This window comes from Aspergillus homomorphus (genome assembly GCF_003184865.1).
Source record: "Aspergillus homomorphus CBS 101889 unplaced genomic scaffold BO97scaffold_35, whole genome shotgun sequence".
Taxonomy (NCBI): domain Eukaryota; kingdom Fungi; phylum Ascomycota; class Eurotiomycetes; order Eurotiales; family Aspergillaceae; genus Aspergillus; species Aspergillus homomorphus.
Genome location: NW_020291921.1, coordinates 88,746 through 104,972, shown reverse-complemented (window position 1 = coordinate 104,972; position 16,227 = coordinate 88,746). Strand labels below are relative to the sequence as shown.

Below are 16,227 nucleotides of genomic sequence, written 5' to 3'. Positions count from 1 at the left end.
CCCCCCCCCCCCCCCCCCCCGCTTCTGGCGTTACCGGTGTTCTTTTCAGCATTGCGACACCAAGAATCATATAGGGCTGTGATGTGCTTTCGATATATATTTGTCTTGAGAGGGTTACACGGCGTTTTTTTTTCGGGCTGGGAGGTTGTTTCTGTTAATCGAGGGAGGATATTTGGATAATATATATTCTCGTGGTTATGAGCTCATGTATGTAGTCTGCCCAAAAATATGACATCATCACACCAAGCATTGTTCGATTTCATCTTGACCCATGAAGACCACATTATAGCAGCGACTAGGAGTCGATCTGAATCACTTGAGATGTGAAATCTGTAGCGTAACACAATCGGGAAGCTCCATCCCTACGGGCCGTACTAACCTGAGACCGGTATGCTGCCTCAGGCAATCATGCCCCATGCCTGGCGCGAGTAATATAACCTTATCCGGCAATGGAGCAAAGCGGTGAGCCATGCGACCCAATCACCAGCACCCGATCGCGATGCTTATCGGCAGATCCTCCACCTCGCGACGGGACCTCCGATCAATGCGGGCTGGCACTGGCACTATCGAGAACCCCAGATACAGCCTCATGCAGGGGGGGCTGGTGCGCGCGCTTATCTTCTCTCTTCACCACGCCTCTCCTTCGTATAACACCGCAGGATTACCGGGTGTTACTCCTGATGATAGCTGCCATCACCTCACCACTGAATGACTGGTGTGCAGCAGGCGATCAGTGACTCGTCTCCGGGGACAAACAGTCAGTCCGTCGACTTTTCCAGCTTACAACCACTACCAAGGCGGACGAACAATTGATTGAGTTAACATGTTGACGGTCTCTGAAAGAGTGAATGTGACCTCTGCGCCTGTCACTCATACCCATGTCCAGGTATGTCCGGATTTTTATCCCAACTAGATGGCATCGACAGATTCCATCGATCCGACTCATCTCTTCTTCGCCCCGTGCGTTGCTTACTACCGTTCTCTCCCAAAGAAAAATCTCACCATGCAGTCCTTACCGACCTCATCCTCCCCATTAGGCATGGAATACGACAGCATGGCCATCGACCACGCCAACGACCAAGGTGAAGCCCTATCCGCCACCGAGGAGCTCCTGTACCCAAGTCTCGAATCATCCGTCGACTCGCCAGCATCGACCCCAACCCCCGCCACGCCGCGGTCCGAATGTCCTGCTCCGCGAAGCATCGCGGCGATCGACACGCCTGTCGTCGCCTCGGGGGTGTTGCACCAGGACGCGGATCTCGCGCTTGACTCGTACATCGGTGTTGGGGTGCTGCGGAAGCCGAATCTCATCTATGGTGGTGCTGATGAGGTGGCAGCGGCGCCGGCGCCGGCGGTAGGAGCGGACGGGTACCCGGCCTCCGAGGTCATTAATCTCGAGAGCCATCAGTGGATACGCACGATCAGTTTCACATACCAGGAGGAACATGCGTCGTGGTGCGGGGTGCGCGTCTATGTCCTGCCGGACGATGTCGGGCGTAAGGTTATTCCGCGGTCGAATGGGACGTTGCGCCGGGCGCTTAAGGTCGTTATGGAGAGGGTTGATCGCTCCGATGAGGCGTGGATGGGTGAGTTTGTTGCGGATTGGAGTACTTGTGGTCCGACCACGAAAGGTGGCGGGTCCGGTGGGGAGAACGAGCGCGAGGAGGAGTCTCTTTGGTACATTTTCAACACCCTGCAGGATCCGGCGCCGCGGGCGGATGTGATGAAGAATCCGTATGCGAGGAGGGCGATGGAGCAGTTGCTTACCGTGGTGGCGGCGTCGCCGCCCCCGCTCGGCGTGGAGTGCGAGGACTCCGGGCCGGATTATTCGGGCGTGCTGGGGCTCAAGACGCCGTTGTATCCTTATCAGCGTCGTTCGGCGGCCACGATGGTCCAGCGCGAGGCTCAGCCGGCGCAGATGCTGGATCCGCGGCTGGAGGCTCGTACGAGCCCGACGGGTCAGGAATACTACTATGATAAGGAGGAGGGCCGGATTTTGCGGGAGAAGAGGATGTATTCGGAAGCTTGTGGAGGTATATTAGAGCTTTTTTTGTTTTCCATGGTGCGTCGCTGATAGTAGCCCCCGCTGACGCGCTCTCTTTGCTAGGGATTTTGGCCGAGACTATGGGCTGTGGCAAGACGCTGATCAGTCTTGCTGTGATCTTGGCAACACGCGGGCATTTCCCAGAGATTCCATTGGAGTATCAGGAGCTGGGCAACCCGGTTCGAAATTCAACTGGAAGCTTGGTCGAGATGGCTGCCGCGGCAGCAGGCCGGTTCTCGCTGCCGTGGAAGAGCCATTTCGACGAATTGGGCCATTACGGTACCTCGTATATCAGGTGTGTGGAAGCCTGTGAGAGGAATCGCGGCGCATATACTATACCTCCACCCCCAGCCAGACATGGAGGGCGCAGCGGCGTGCCGTACCCAAGGCCTTCGCCTCAGAAGGTGCGCCTCTCTTCCGGTACCTTGATCGTCGCTCCCCCGAACCTGGTCAACCATTGGCAAAAGGAAATCGAAACACACACCCAGGGTCTCAAGGTGCTTACCCTGCGGAACAATAGTGACCAGATTCCCTCCCCGGATGAGCTGTTGCAATATGATATCCTCTTGTTCTCCAAAGTCCGCTTTGAGAAGGAGGCGGGCGAACCGGCCCATTTGACTCGTCACCTTTCTGAACCCCCTACGTCACCTTTGACCAGGATCTATTGGCTGCGGATCATCGTCGATGAAGGCCACAATGCGGCCGGTAGTGCACATCGGTCGAACATGGCTCACATCCTCAGGCAGCTACACATCGAGCGGCGGTGGATTGTGTCCGGAACCCCGTCCAGCGGACTGTATGGAGTGGAGGTCAGCCTGGCTTCGCAGGAAACTCACACCAGCGACACCGATTTGACTGAGGCTACGACAGCTGTGCTGAAAGGCCGAAAGAAGACCGGCAATGCCTGGGACAGTGAGCTCAAGGACATGGATAAACTGCGGCGGATTGTGATCGATTTTCTGGAGCTGAAACCCTGGTCCAACTCTCGGAATCGGACTGACGACCAGGCTAATTGGGTGACATACATGACGCCTGTAGGCTCTAACAACAGGCGGCGAAAAGCCCCATCACTTCGGGCGACTCTGCAGAGTCTCGTCGTCCGTCACCGATTGGATGTTATTCACAATGAGATCACCCTCCCGAGACTTTTCAACCGAGTCGTGCACCTGGAGCCTACATTCTACGATAGGATGAGTCTCAATTACTTCATCTTCATACTGGCAGTCAACGCGATCACCTCGGAGCGCAAGGATCAAGACTACATGTTCCACCCTCGCAATCGGAAGCACCTCAGTCTGTTGATCAGCAACCTTCGCCAGGCGGGGTTTTGGTGGGCCGGTTCAGATGGCGACCTCTCAAGCACGATTGAAAATGCTTCGAAGTATCTGGAAAAGAATAGAGACAGCATGGCAGAAGACGATATTAGTCTAATCGAAGAGGGCATTCAAATTGCTGGACAAGCGCAAACCTGTAGCAGCTGGCATGCATTCAAGCAGATGCATGAGCTCGGAGTCTATCTCGAGGATTTCCCTTCCCATGCTCGAAGCATGTGGGCTCTCGATAAATCAAGCACAGAGGCTGAGCCCCTGCTACTTGGCATCACGCAGGCCCATCACGCACAGCGCTTCGTCACCAAACAACTGAACATGCCCGACCCAGCCGACGGGCTCGCTGGCGCGGGCATCCGCGCGCGTCGCGAGCTTACCCTCGTCGGCAACGAGGGTGACAATTTTGAAGTGAAAAAGACCACGCCGGACAAGCCGATCAAGAGCAAATCCCCGAAGAAGACCTACAGCAAGGGCCTGGTCAAGACCTTGTCGCCCGAGTCACCGCTCGCGCAAACAAAGCTCGTCGCCACGGCGTCGGCCAAACTGACGTACCTCCTGGACCAGATCTCGGCCTACCACAAGGACGAGAAGATCATCGTGTTCTACGAGAATCCCAACACGGCATACTGGATCGCGGAGGGGATTGAACTCCTCGGAATTGATTTCCGGATCTACGCGCAGACCCTCAAACCCGACACCCGAGCGCAATACCTAACCCTCTTCCGGGAGTCCGAGGAGGTGCGCGTTCTGCTGATGGACCTCCGCCAGGCGTCGCACGGGCTGCACATCGCCAACGCCTCGCGCGTCTACATCGTCAACCCCATCTGGCAACCCAACATCGAGAGCCAGGCCATCAAGCGAGCGCACCGAATCGGCCAGACGCGCCCTGTCTTCGTCGAGACGCTCGTCCTAAAGGACACGCTGGAAGACAAGATGCTGCGCCGGCGCAGGGCGATGACGGATAGTGAGATCCAGCACGCCGAGCGCGACCTACTGGACGACAGCACCATGAGCTCGATCATCCAGAACGAGCGCTTCATTCCGATGCCGGAGAACGAGACGTGTTCGCGGCTCGCATATCTGCAGCGGCCCGCGGGCTTCTTCGATCGACACAAGCTTGCAATCGCCGACGACGAAGACGTCGCCAGTGTCGAGATGGCGTCTTCCTCTTCTGCCCCCAGAACCCCGCCGGCACCGCCCAAGAGGAAACGCACGCGTCTCGTCCCGGTGCGCCTCAGCGAGAGCAACTCCTCCGGACCGGACCTCGTCACTCCCAAACGGCGGCGCACGGCGGCCCCTAGCGTGGGGTTCATGTCGTCCCAGGGGATTCTCATGACGCCTCCGCGGAGCTCGAAGTCTCCGCGGCCGACGTCAGGTGTAGGTGTAGGTGAGCCAGCGAATAGTCGCCGCGGCAGCCCTGATAGCGGGAGGAAGAGGTCAGGTAAGAAGTCAGTGTCGATCCTCGGACCTACGTGAAGCAAGCTGTATAGGAAAGGAATTGGGGAAGATTCATTCAAGATGTATACCACAGTTATGTATGTACAGTATTAGTTATGTATGTAGCTTAAACTGCTAAAAAAGTGCACATTCCAGCTCGTAGACTTCAAGCAAAAACGAGCGATAAGATAAGAACCCACCACGCGAGCCCCACCACGATCACATACAGTTACAGTTTAACACAGCTAGCTAGGTTGTATCTCCGCGACAACCCTTCCGAAACCCCCTCATTCACCCTCCTCCCGATCCTTTAGTCCCTCACCACCCCCCCAATCCACACAAGAAGAAGAGAAGCAGCAAGATGGATATAAAGCGCACCGCACCGGCACCGGCACCGGTAACCCCCGAAACAAGAAGCAAAACCATAATAATCGGCATCTCCGGCCCCTCAAGCAGCGGCAAAACCACGCTCGCGCGCCTCCTCCAACGTATCTTCGGGCATCTCGATGACCTGCCCTCTGTGACAGAGGAAGCACAGGCACAAGCACAAGCACCAGCACCAGCACTTAGATCGTTCCTCGTTCACGAAGATGACTTCTACCATCCTGATGATAAGTACGTCCCCCCTTTTCCCAAACCCACAACTTCACCCAGCCTTCTCCCGCCCCCCAACTCCCAGCGGCGCAGAAAACAACTAATAACTAAATCACTAATACGCAACGAAAAAAGAATCCCCACAATAACCCTAGAAAACGGCACCACCCTCCAAAACTGGGACACCGCCTCCGCGCTGGACCTCGGCCTCCTCTCCGCATCGCTGCATTACATCAAGGCCCAGGGCCACCTCCCGCCGCGGCTGCACTCAAAGGAAGACCAGAACGAGGTGATGGGGGATGCGGACGCGGGGGTACCGGGGCATTTGGTGGGGGAGTTACGGCGTGCGGTTCGGGGACGGGTACTTTCTTTACTGGGGGATGATTATTATAATGGGAGGGTGGAGGAGGAAGTAGGTAATGCGACTTGCAGCAGTGGCACAAAGACAGGGACTGGGACGACGATCGCGTTCGTGGAGGGGTTTCTCCTGTTTGCGCCGCCGCCGGGGGGATCAGCGGAGTCAGCGGGGCATCCGCTGAGGGAGGTACATGAGCGGTTTGATGGAAGGTTGTTTTTGCCGGCGGCGTATGAGATGGTAAAGGCGCGGCGGGAGAGGAGGAGTGGGTATGTTACTATTGGGGCGGCGCCGGTGCCTCAGGGGAACACTCAAGGGGAGGGAGAGAATGGGGAAAAGGAGGAGGAGGAGGAGGAGGAGGAGGATAATCAGACAGAAATCGATCTGGAGGCTGAGGATGATCGCCCGCCGCAGAATTTCTGGACTGATCCCCCTGGGTATGTCGATGATATCGTGTGGCCCAACTACGTCAAGGATCACGCGTGGTTGCTGCTGCCTGAGGATGAGAGTGAGGATGATGATCGCTTGTTGATGGAGACCGACCCGCACGAGCTGGTCAGACTGGCAGGCCAAGCGACTCGTGTGCGGATGGATGCCGGGGTCACTGTCGCTCCTGGTCGGGGTAGCGAACCCATGTCGAAAATCCTGAAATGGGCCGTGGAGGAAGTGTTGAAGCTTCTGGAAGAAGTCGCCTAAATCACATGTAGACCTCGTCTTAGCATTGTAAGCATTCTACCTAGACTAGAGACATAGAAGTGTCCGCTTTAAACGGTTTCTGCTCCTCGCAATTTCGATACAAACCCCTCACACTCGGTCCCCAGCTGGATCAAACGGTCCACGCCATCCAAGCCAGTTATCCATCCGTTCTCGGAACGCAAGGGCTGTGACCGGATGGAATGACTGCTGCTCTTCTTCCTTCGCGGTTTCCGCCTCAAATTTCGCTTCCTCCAATTCGACCTGCACGTCAAAAGTCTCCTGCTCACTTGGTTCCTTTGACAAGACAGCCTTCCATTCAATTGGCTCAGTCTGGTTGAGCTGCAGCCCCGATTCGAAGTGGGTTTCGTCGTCAGCGAATTGGCTCACCTCAGTGCTAACGTTCATAGCTCCTTTCTTCGGGACAAGAGGTTGCGAAATGTCTCGAAGGGAACGACTGCAAGCGTTGGCGTATTTATCGCCAAGCCAGACAATTGCAAGCATGGCAAACCCAGCACAACACATCCCCACAATAACCCTCTTAGCGAGGCTCGCGCATCTCTGGCCGTGGCCAACGATTGCGTCTTCGTCGCATTGAATAATGGTCTCTTCATCGATGCTCACCAAGTCTCCTGTCTTGTTTGATGAAGCGACTTCAGATGTTGTCTCAGTGGGAGAGCCTTCAGGCGCGTAGCTGACCGCATTCGTGGCAGGGATCCCAATATCCCGCTCCAAGTGAGTGTATCTGAGATAGTGCTTAGCCCGATCGTTCGAACCAGATGGCCCCGGATAAACCCTGGGAAGCCAGCTGATTGCCTTGTCGCGCGAAAACTTGACTGTCCAGCTTATACAGAACATCTCGTAGTCCTTTGGGTTGCAAATGATCTGTAGGGTAGAAATACCCAAAGGTGTGTCCTGTTCCGGTTCGATCTGAATCACCTGTAGCCCCGTCTCCTGGATATCCAGCTCGCTCCGGAAGAAACCCTCTGGGCCGCCATCAACTAGCAGCATAACACAGCATTTCTCGGCGAAGAAGCTACGGTTAGGGAGCTTGACTGAACAAAATGCCTGATACTGGACACAGACATCTGTCGGATGACCATGAGCGCTGTCTGCGGCATCAGGAAGGCGTATGATGTCTGCCTTGATCTCTTGTTCCACAGTAAAGTCCTTGACGATTCCGTAGAAACCTTTGTTGCACCGATGAAGGTCGATCACAAGGTCTCCACAATAGGCAAACCCGGCCATAAAGCAATCCCCCGACCATTTGTTCCCTTCGAGGTTTGCGGTTCGGAATTCGAGGCCGTGGTTTGGCGGTGTTTGGAAGAGAAAGACCCCAATGTCATCCTTTTTCAACCTAGGCAATCCGGGGATGGTTAAACGGCTCCAGCCACTGGGTACCCCTTTCTGAAGATTGATGTCCGTAGCAAGAACCACCTTGTATGGTACCGGTGTTATATTAGGGGGACTTTTGATATACACTATGCCATTGGAAACTGTCAGCTCTGGTTCGCTGAATATCTCCGGTTGGGAATTTTCAGGTCGCTCTTCAGGGTTGTTGGTGAAATCCTCAGTTGGGCTTTCGGAGAGGCATTGCTCTGTTGATCCGGGCTGGGTCAAGGTCCGGGACGTGTCAGGGCTTCGAGTTTCCGCGGTCATACCGTCATGCTTGGGGTCCAAGAGTGGAATTGATGGTGATCTGGGTGCGGGTGTTTCACTACTGTCTAGAGAATCGTTTACTGATTCAGTGTCAGCAGCTCCATCCGTGCCACCGAAGCGTAATGGCTGCTTCTCGTCTTTGGGCGACTTCGTTGGTATGTGAGGAGAAGCTCCATTTGTGCAATTAATCGGGAACTGCTGCTTCTCGTTTAAGGGCGACGTCGGAATTTTACGGCTGCCCGTATGCTCCCGGCCTGGTTGGGTAGGCGTAGAGTAACCATCAACGTGGCCTCTGCGATGCCTCCAGGACTCTTTCTCCGAGAGGGAATCTTCCAAGATTGCCATGTCTTTTACCGTGAAGTTTGAGTCATTTTCGTGTTCCATTTCAACCGTAGGGGATACAGTACTGGTATCTGCGTCTTCGGGGTAGACAAGAGTGGCCGTAGTGCTCGAAAAGTCATTTCCCGCAATTTCTATGTAACTCGCGGAACAGAAGTCAATATCAGACGCTGTGTCTGAGAGCGCCTGATCGAGTGTTTCTCTAGACATGGGTGCGGCCTTAGGACCCCGACTAGAATGACTCGAACAAAGGGTTCCGGAGACACTGCTTCTAGACCTCTGCATCCTATTAGCACGTGGGCTTCTTGCTAGATTCTTATCTCTGAGAGCAGAACCGATAGAGACGGCACTGTGCGACATGTTCTGACACGCTACTGTTTTCTTGTCCTCCTCCGTCTCACTTTCCGTGTCAGACGCGGAACTGGGAAGACAAGCAACTGCGGCGCTTCGTTTGCCTAGATTCTGAGAGGTATTCCCGCTCTCAGATCGAGCCAGGTTGAGATGTACGGGAGGAGGTTTGGTGGGGGTGGTGATGGGAGTCATATCTCGACGGAATGTCGTTTGAAGGCTTGTGGTTCTTAGACGTGTGACTTTGGGTCTTTCAGATTGAGGGCTTGTTGAATCAGAACGGGCATTCTCTTCCATAAACCGGTTGCCAGGGGATTCAACATTATGGAAAGCCTTAATCTCGCTGGCCACATGCCCCTCATCTAAAGCGGACGACTTCTCCGCATCGAAGCTCAGCTCCTCTCTAATCTCTGTGACACCAGCCACTGAAAATGAGTGTGCAGACAGGGGACTCGGAGAGCGGCCGTCATCTCTAGACTGGTCACTCGTTCCAAAATGGTCAGAATGAACGCGGGACACCGATGTTGTCTGGAGGGAGATGCCCGGAAAATTTGTGTTCAGAAGCGGAACTAATGTGTTTGGGTGACACAGTACCTGGACGCACAAGTTGTTGGTTAACTTACTTAGTGGCATACTTCCCAAGGCAACAACCACGTCCAGGAGACGCTATGAGAGAGGCCTGCTTACCTCCATGGATATTTTTACGGCGACTGGGTCTTCGAGGTTGCCAGTCCAGGTATTGTGAATTTCCAGATCGTAGATCTCTGGCAGACGCCGAGGCAGGACTGGCTGTATATTGTCGTGATGTGAAGCCATGCTTCCAAGGTGAGGGCCGTCCATGGCAGAAGAATCAGACAAATGGTGGCAGGGGACAAAAGCCGGTGATGAAGGAGAAAGGCGACAAAGGACGCGTGAAGAAAGGAAGAGACGAAGGGGGGAAGGGAGGGGAGGAGAGGCACTGGCAGGTCTGGAAGTCATTGAATAAGTCGAGATGGCCGGTTGTTTGATCAACGGTCCACGGTAAGTTGCAGTCCTGCCTAAAACGGAAATACTCACCGAGCTCCAGGCTCCAGGCTGGCAGCTGGCCTTACCTGTATTTTCCCATCCAGACCTCCCAACAAAACTATGAATTTCAATTTACCTTGCAATAGAAGCTCGCATCTGTGATAGTGCTGAACTGCCTGATTTTCATTCCATGACCAAGGAGCACGCAGCGAATAAAACGATTAGCTGCCCGCCTCAGGTCATATCGCAACCAGGTCCAAAATAATAATATATACAGCGAAGTCAGTAAGCCCCTCCCTTGCAACCGTGACCCCGGAGCCAAGAGGAGGGAAAAAGCAAGAGACGTAGCAATCAAGTCCCTGGTGACCCATTTTAATTCCCCAGGCGCCATGTATCCCCCAGAGCCGCCGATTTCAGTTCCCATGAAGTAACACCGACCGGATGTCTATCCAAGAAACCCAGAACAAGCAATGAACAGCAAAGCAGAAAGTAAAGCAAACCGTCAATATCAGAACACATACATCTGGACGTTAATTCGCTCATCGGGGGGTCCCATTCGCTGAGCCGGGATGGTCGAAAGTGGCCTGGCCAGGCGCAGAACCGTATCGATCTGCTTCATTTGTACCCATGGGCTGCGACGGTAGGATGGGTGTAGCCGCTTGAGATGATTGATCAAAGTAGCCTCGAGCCGTCGCCCCATTGGTTCCTTGGGGAAAGTTGCGATTCCGCTGCAGAGGAGGGAGGATCGTCGAGCTGGTCTGATACTGCTGGGTTCGAGGATAACCTTGAGGCATCATTGCTCCCGTTGCATCCGCTGTCTACCCAAAATGGTTTGTCCTTAGCTTCTTATACCGGATCGGTGAACGGCGGGGAGAAGGTCCGTACCGGAGTGCCAGGCTGATTTACTATCCCAAGAGTCTGCATTGTTGCCTGCTGGCTGGATCGACCGTGGACGCTTGGATCCTGCATCTGGGGCACCTGAGCGGACGCTGGAATTCCGTAGCTCATCTGTTCCGGAGTCAGCTTAAGTGAGTATTAGTCACCGTCCTCAAATGGGGCACGTTTGCAGCCTTGAAAGCGACGAGGTGACCGTAGAAAGGAGGAGGAGGTTGACAAACCGTGTAGTCCGGAACCCCTGTATGCCCCGTAGGATAGCCCTGCATCATAGAAGCCGGATAGCCCCCAGCTTGGTTGTATATTGCTGTCTGCGGGTACGCATCCACCTGGCGAAGTCGGCCATCTGCATCGTAGACGCCTCTAGTGCCCATGTCAATTGACGACATTCGTGCTCGCTTGGTTGGATGTGCTGCTCCGTAGTATGACGCATAGTCCCTGCTTGCTGTTTGCGGGTACCCGCTGAATGCATTGCCAGACATTTGGATCGACGATCGATCTGGAGAACGTGGAATCGGCTGAGGATAGTCCTCTGGTCGAGGTGGTGGCCGCTTTCTATGTCACGAGTCAGCTGGACCGCCAGTGATTTCCTGGATATTAGTGCGGTCCCTGTGGTCCACTCACATGAGCGTCCGCGGTTCTTTTCGAATTCTCAACTTGACTCCCTGGTCTGCAAACGATCGAGACAGAAACGTTGACTCTCCCATTCCCGGGAAGCTCTTGGGAGGAAAAACTGCATCCGATTAGATTCTAGGTCACGCAATAAGATCCTGTAACGGCGCGCGCGCTTACCCGTGAAACGTTCCGTGATGATGGATTTTAAGTAGGTCACAATGTCCCTGCAGCCTGAAGTTAGCAACCAGCTCCCCACCCCATCCTCTTTCTTGTTCTCCATATAAGGGCCTGCGAGGCCCTCGGACTTTGCAACCACGATCACCGGAGCAGCCTTACTTGCGCATTTCGAACAGAGTAAACTTGAGTCGGAAGTCACCCTCAATCTTCACAGACAAATCTCCCCACACGAAGAATCCCCCATCTAGAAAAAGAAAAAAGCCTCGTCAGTAAGCGGCACCTGTTTTCCCCAAGCTGCCGAGCCCCTCTTACCGCTATTGTCCACGTCCTTCAACCGGTGAAGCGAGGAAACCAGGGTACCAGTTAGTGCAGTGGATGGTGCCACGGGAACTGGATTATCTTCCGAAGCATCGTAGAGACTGCAGCACATAAAATAATAGGGACTCTGGAGGTAGTGCCTATTGGGGCCTGTTAGCAGGGGCGACAGTCGAGGGCACAAGGGCTGGAGGGCTCGAAGGTCGGTCACCTACTGCGCGAGATACGTCCCCTCTTCTCTGACACGAATCTGCACGATTGGAGGCGGATCAACTGGCTTGCGTTCTGTTCAGGCAACGCGATCCTCAAGTTAATAGCTGCTCGTCCATGGGACCAAGTTTCCTGGCTGCAACGTACCTTTTTCCTTCCCACCAGCCACGCGCGCCCGGGTGGGCTGCTGGCGAACGATCAAGTCAAAGTCCGAGCTGGAGGTGATCATCGTCAGCGAGAAGCCCTGGAGCACAGAGTAAGAGTTGAGCGGCCAGCTTTGAGATGATCAAGAGCTGCGGGGAGCGGCAGTACAAACCTCTGAGAGTCGCGGGCCAGGGAAGCGTCCGAAAACGTCGACGCACTCATCAAGGCGAGCTTCTGGGGAGATAGCACCGAATAGAAGGGAGCCAAGGGATCCAAGTCGGATATCCGTCAGGAAACGCGTAGTGAACCACGTCTGAATGACAGCAGGATACTCAGGGGAACAGTTTGATATGATGGATGAAGAGACAGGCGATGAACCGGTGGTTTTACAGCAAAGAAAAAACGGACAGGCCGGGCCTTTCACTCTGGAACCTGGCTGCGGTACAAGATGTGGTTCACCAGAAGCACCAGAATTAAAAGAATGACACCCTCACTTTCCCAGGTGTGGTGGGGTTGTGTGGAAGAGTGTGGTTTGAAGAGGGGAGGGGGGGGGGGGTGGGAATCGAAGTTGGTTAAAGGATGGGACCAAACAGTGTATGGCTGATAGGATGAGGAATAGTGAGAATTGTAGTTAGTAAGGGCAAGGCCAATGAGTTTAAGCCCGTTGCAGCTGAACAAGAGCTGTCCTTGACCTTTGGGACCCAAGTACCGGAGTGGAGACAGGTGGGAATTTCTGGTAGTTCAAGCTGCCAGTTGCGGGATTGGGAACAGCTTTCGGGTTTAAGTGATAGTGGTAGCGGTAGTGAGTTTAGAGTTGGGGGTTTGGTGGTGGTGTGGATGGAGGGATGAATGGTTGGTTGGTTGGTAATGGGTAGGGACCGTTTGAATGCAGTTGGTAGTGGTAGTAGTAGTAGTAGTAGTAGTAGTAGCAGCAGCAGTAGTAGTAATCGAGTGAGCGACTCTTTTGGGAGGGGAGGAGTGGTTGGAAAGGGTGGGAAAGTGGATGGATGACTTTGACTTGGGTTTTGGTGGTTACGAAAACGGCGCCGAGGGAAGGAAAAAGATGGATGGTGTCGTCAGAATGCAAGCGGCAAGAGCCAGCCGAGCACGGTTCCAGACAAACCTTAACTGTGCAGGAAGAAAAAGAAGCAGCAGAAGAATGCACCCCAAGCTGCAACTGGCTGTACTTTTGTTGGTAATTGTAGTGGTAGTAGCAGCAGCTAAGCCCTGGGCCTGGAGATCTGTGATGAACAATCACTGATGGAGTTGATTGTTTGCACTGTTGGTCTGTCCGAGCTTCTTCTTCTTCGTCTTCTTCTTCTTCTTTCGGGTGATGATGTCGATAGCTGAGGTAGTAAATTGCTTCTGGAGTCGTTCTTCCGGTCTGTTTCTTTTCGACTTCCTCTTATTCTTTTCTTCTTTCAGGTTGCCTTTTTTGCTTTTTCTTTTTCCTTTTTCTCCCTCTCTTGACCTTTCTTTCTAAACCGAATTTCTTTTCCGAACTGACAGAGTGATTCCTTCACCGATGACGAAATGTCGAATTTCGTCGCAACTGCTCGTCTGCTCGTCTGCTCTCTTCCAAAGAAAGCTTTCTCCCCCAAGAAATTTCGCCCGAAATCAAATCAGACTGTCGCGACCGAGCAATATCTGGTTCATCCAACCCACACCAGGTCTAGATGACTTCCCAAATCGAATAATAATAAGGGAATATTTTGGTGTGAATAATAGAAAATCCGATCGACCCGGTTCAAAGACCACCACACACACACACACACACACACACAAACAACCGACACACAGACAAACCCACGCTCGGTCAAAGACGAACTCAGCACTAAGTCACTGTGGCTCCCCGCACGTCCTTTTAGAAATTTTTTGGCCAAAGTCAAAAATAGATCGAAATGCAGCAATAGGAAGCGAGAACAGCTACCTAGACAAGAGAGGAGTAAGTGTGGCGGAATCGAAACACCGCCCAGCGATCAGACTGTAGCTGAATGATGGGTCAACCCGAGTCGCCTCTGACTGTCTTCTGACGCACAAATAAAATGCTTCCCTTCAAAAAAATAAAAATTGAGGGTAAGTGTGTCAGGAAATTAGATGGGTAAGGATAAAAAGAGGTAAGCCTAGGATGAAATTTTACTGGAACGACCAAAGAAAAAAAGAGAAGAGAGAAAAAAAAAAAAAAAGAGGAAACGGTCAGCGCCAGCTGAACCAGACAAATGGCCCAGTGGAGCAGTACCAGACGAATAGAGCAACAACCGGCCACTCTTCGGTCGTCAAATAATGGATGTCGTTCCCAGTCGCAGGTTAGACGACCACGGTTAGGCAAGCGGGCTAAGGTGTGTATCAGTCTTGACGATCCGACAGGAACCGCAGCGACATGGAGATGATGCGCACATTGGCAAGTTCCGACGCAAGTGTGCTGCAGGAGGGGCGCAGCCCAACGTCAGATCCAACAGACGCCCCAAAGTCAACTTCGTCTAGGCCAGACCGACTGACAACGGACTGTTCGAGCTAAGCATGAAATCCACCGCGTCTGCGGCAAACCACCACTCGCTTCCCCGAGCTCGAACCCCAGCCCACAGGCACAAAAGGTTTGGCCTCGTGCACGCGGAGATGGAGCCGGCTATGCAGGTGATGAGGACCCGTATCTAGGCGCCACACGCAGGGTCTCCGACTCTGGAATTGGCGCCGACAAACTGCTCGATGCTGGTCGGTGCGCGCGTCTAAGCATTCCAGTCCGCGGCCCTTCTTCCCCTAACTATGTATTGATTGGATCGTTATCGCCGTAATCGATAGCGGAGAAAGGTCATCTGTAGATAGCAAAGACACACACGCGCGCGCACCCTTCACACCCCCACGAGCGCGCTGAGGGGATTCGGTGTGTCGGACTCAATCGCTAAGCCCTCACGGCCTTTTCCTGATCGGACAAAGAATCAGCGTGGTCAGGGTAGATCACACAAAGGAATTCGTATCAACAATCATCCTCACTGTCACAAGGACACGAACCTTGAGTTGAGCGGATTCTTCTTATGTCATCCACCGGGATCCGTGTTCTTAACAAAGAAGGATCCAAGGGCGAGCAGACGGGCAGAGCGAGGGGGTCCGGGGCCCTGACAGGCCCACTCGTAGCTAACCGGCGAACCCTTTGTTTGGCGCGAGGAGAAGGCCTTAAAATTGACTTCGTTTCGATCAGGAGCTGATGCCCACCCACACTTCTCACTCGTCCTTGCGGCGCACGCCCTCGAGGTGCGGTGCGAGTCTTGATTCGGTCGCAAGGTCGCAAGGTCGCAAAACTCGCAGGTCCTCTGATCTGGTGGGCGACGACAACCCGAGTCGGTGTCACGAGGTGCGATCCCCTGCCGTTCGGTCTTCCCTTCGCCAGACGCTGCAGCCAATTCCCTATCGAACTTCGCACACCTCGGGGATATTCTTCGCAACTTCTCGACCCCTCGTACTTTCTGTACCACCGCGCGATCGACCTTTTTCGGAGACGGGCGTATCAATCGCCTGCGATGCTGCCTCTACCTGAGTAGCTTTCCTCGAACTGCGAACACTCTGCCCGGGGAGGGAAACGGATCGGAGAGGCAGGACAATCACTGGGGGGCTGTGATAGAAAGGAAAGAAGGAGGGGTAGAAGAGGATAGAGGAGAGGAAAGAAACTCGAACGACTGAAGCCAACGACTGCAGCAGCTAAAAGAGAGGAACAAAAACAAAAGGAAGAATCGCAGTGGAGGTGGGCCTCTTTTCAACGTGCAGACGTGGGGAACAACAGATCAGGCTGGAAAGTCAGCTTGCTTAGCTCGCTGCATTCTAGGATTCTAGCTCGATGGATGCATCACATTGCCTGGATTTGACACGCAGCTCGCAGAGGATGCGTCTCCCCACTCCTCTGCCCCTCGCCATCGAGAAGACTATCCCATCTGGTTGGAAAGATGACTTGGGGCCTTTGGGGGCTTGGTAACCCTCCTGCGCCGACCAGAATGTCGCTGAAGCAATGTCGACAAGGTAAGCATGATCATCCCAAGTACTGTGCCTAGGGCGGCACCTTCTTTTCCGACGAGACGAAA

General features: G+C 53.9%; 4 protein-coding genes across 4 annotated transcripts; 2 read left to right on the top strand and 2 right to left on the bottom strand.

Moving 5' to 3' along the window:
• The first annotated feature begins 585 nt into the window (after positions 1-585).
• BO97DRAFT_445219 (DEAD/DEAH box helicase) lies at positions 586-4,901 on the top strand. The gene is made up of 3 exons (XM_025698523.1): positions 586-886; positions 992-2,033; positions 2,108-4,901. The coding sequence occupies exons 1-3, from the start codon at positions 824-826 to the stop codon at positions 4,846-4,848; spliced, it is 3,846 nt and encodes a 1,281-aa protein (XP_025548864.1). The 5' UTR covers positions 586-823; the 3' UTR covers positions 4,849-4,901.
• A 235-nt stretch (positions 4,902-5,136) lies between these two features.
• Positions 5,137-6,468, top strand: BO97DRAFT_395672 (ribosylnicotinamide kinase). Its single transcript, XM_025694042.1, has 3 exons — positions 5,137-5,424; positions 5,539-5,752; positions 5,813-6,468. Exons 1-3 carry the CDS (start codon positions 5,171-5,173, stop codon positions 6,452-6,454), a joined length of 1,110 nt encoding a protein of 369 aa, XP_025548863.1. The 5' UTR covers positions 5,137-5,170; the 3' UTR covers positions 6,455-6,468.
• A 94-nt stretch (positions 6,469-6,562) lies between these two features.
• Positions 6,563-9,637, bottom strand: BO97DRAFT_445217 (uncharacterized protein; the record flags this gene model as incomplete). Its single annotated transcript, XM_025698522.1, has 2 exons — positions 6,563-9,391; positions 9,485-9,637. The coding sequence occupies 2 exons, from the start codon at positions 9,635-9,637 to the stop codon at positions 6,563-6,565; spliced, it is 2,982 nt and encodes a 993-aa protein (XP_025548862.1).
• A 392-nt stretch (positions 9,638-10,029) lies between these two features.
• vosA lies at positions 10,030-12,717 on the bottom strand. The gene is made up of 10 exons (XM_025695647.1): positions 12,330-12,717; positions 12,161-12,228; positions 12,019-12,088; positions 11,801-11,946; positions 11,648-11,732; positions 11,489-11,535; positions 11,321-11,429; positions 10,921-11,251; positions 10,688-10,810; positions 10,030-10,620 (listed from the first exon to the last, which is right to left on the bottom strand). The coding sequence occupies exons 1-10, from the start codon at positions 12,377-12,379 to the stop codon at positions 10,342-10,344; spliced, it is 1,308 nt and encodes a 435-aa protein (XP_025548861.1). The 5' UTR covers positions 12,380-12,717; the 3' UTR covers positions 10,030-10,341.
• Positions 12,718-16,227: the final 3,510 nt, after the last annotated feature.

What these genes read in the sequence shown, in the direction of transcription:
- BO97DRAFT_445219 (XM_025698523.1), top strand. Translation starts at nt 824, where the DNA reads ATGTTGACGGTCTCTGAAAGAGTGAATGTGACCTCTGCGCCTGTCACT. An exon ending in TCACTCATACCCATGTCCAG is followed by an intron (nt 887 to 991) that starts GTATGTCCGGAT and finishes TCTCTCCCAAAG; the next exon opens with AAAAATCTCACCATGCAGTC. An exon ending in GTATTCGGAAGCTTGTGGAG is followed by an intron (nt 2,034 to 2,107) that starts GTATATTAGAGC and finishes TCTCTTTGCTAG; the next exon opens with GGATTTTGGCCGAGACTATG.
- BO97DRAFT_395672 (XM_025694042.1), top strand. Translation starts at nt 5,171, where the DNA reads ATGGATATAAAGCGCACCGCACCGGCACCGGCACCGGTAACCCCCGAA. An exon ending in TTCTACCATCCTGATGATAA is followed by an intron (nt 5,425 to 5,538) that starts GTACGTCCCCCC and finishes CAACGAAAAAAG; the next exon opens with AATCCCCACAATAACCCTAG. An exon ending in TGGGGGAGTTACGGCGTGCG is followed by an intron (nt 5,753 to 5,812) that starts GTTCGGGGACGG and finishes AGGGTGGAGGAG; the next exon opens with GAAGTAGGTAATGCGACTTG.
- vosA (XM_025695647.1), bottom strand. Translation starts at nt 12,379, where the DNA reads ATGAGTGCGTCGACGTTTTCGGACGCTTCCCTGGCCCGCGACTCTCAG. An exon ending in CATCACGGAACGTTTCACGG is followed by an intron (nt 11,430 to 11,488) that starts GTAAGCGCGCGC and finishes AATCGGATGCAG; the next exon opens with TTTTTCCTCCCAAGAGCTTC. An exon ending in CAGGGGTTCCGGACTACACG is followed by an intron (nt 10,811 to 10,920) that starts GTTTGTCAACCT and finishes ACTCCGGAACAG; the next exon opens with ATGAGCTACGGAATTCCAGC.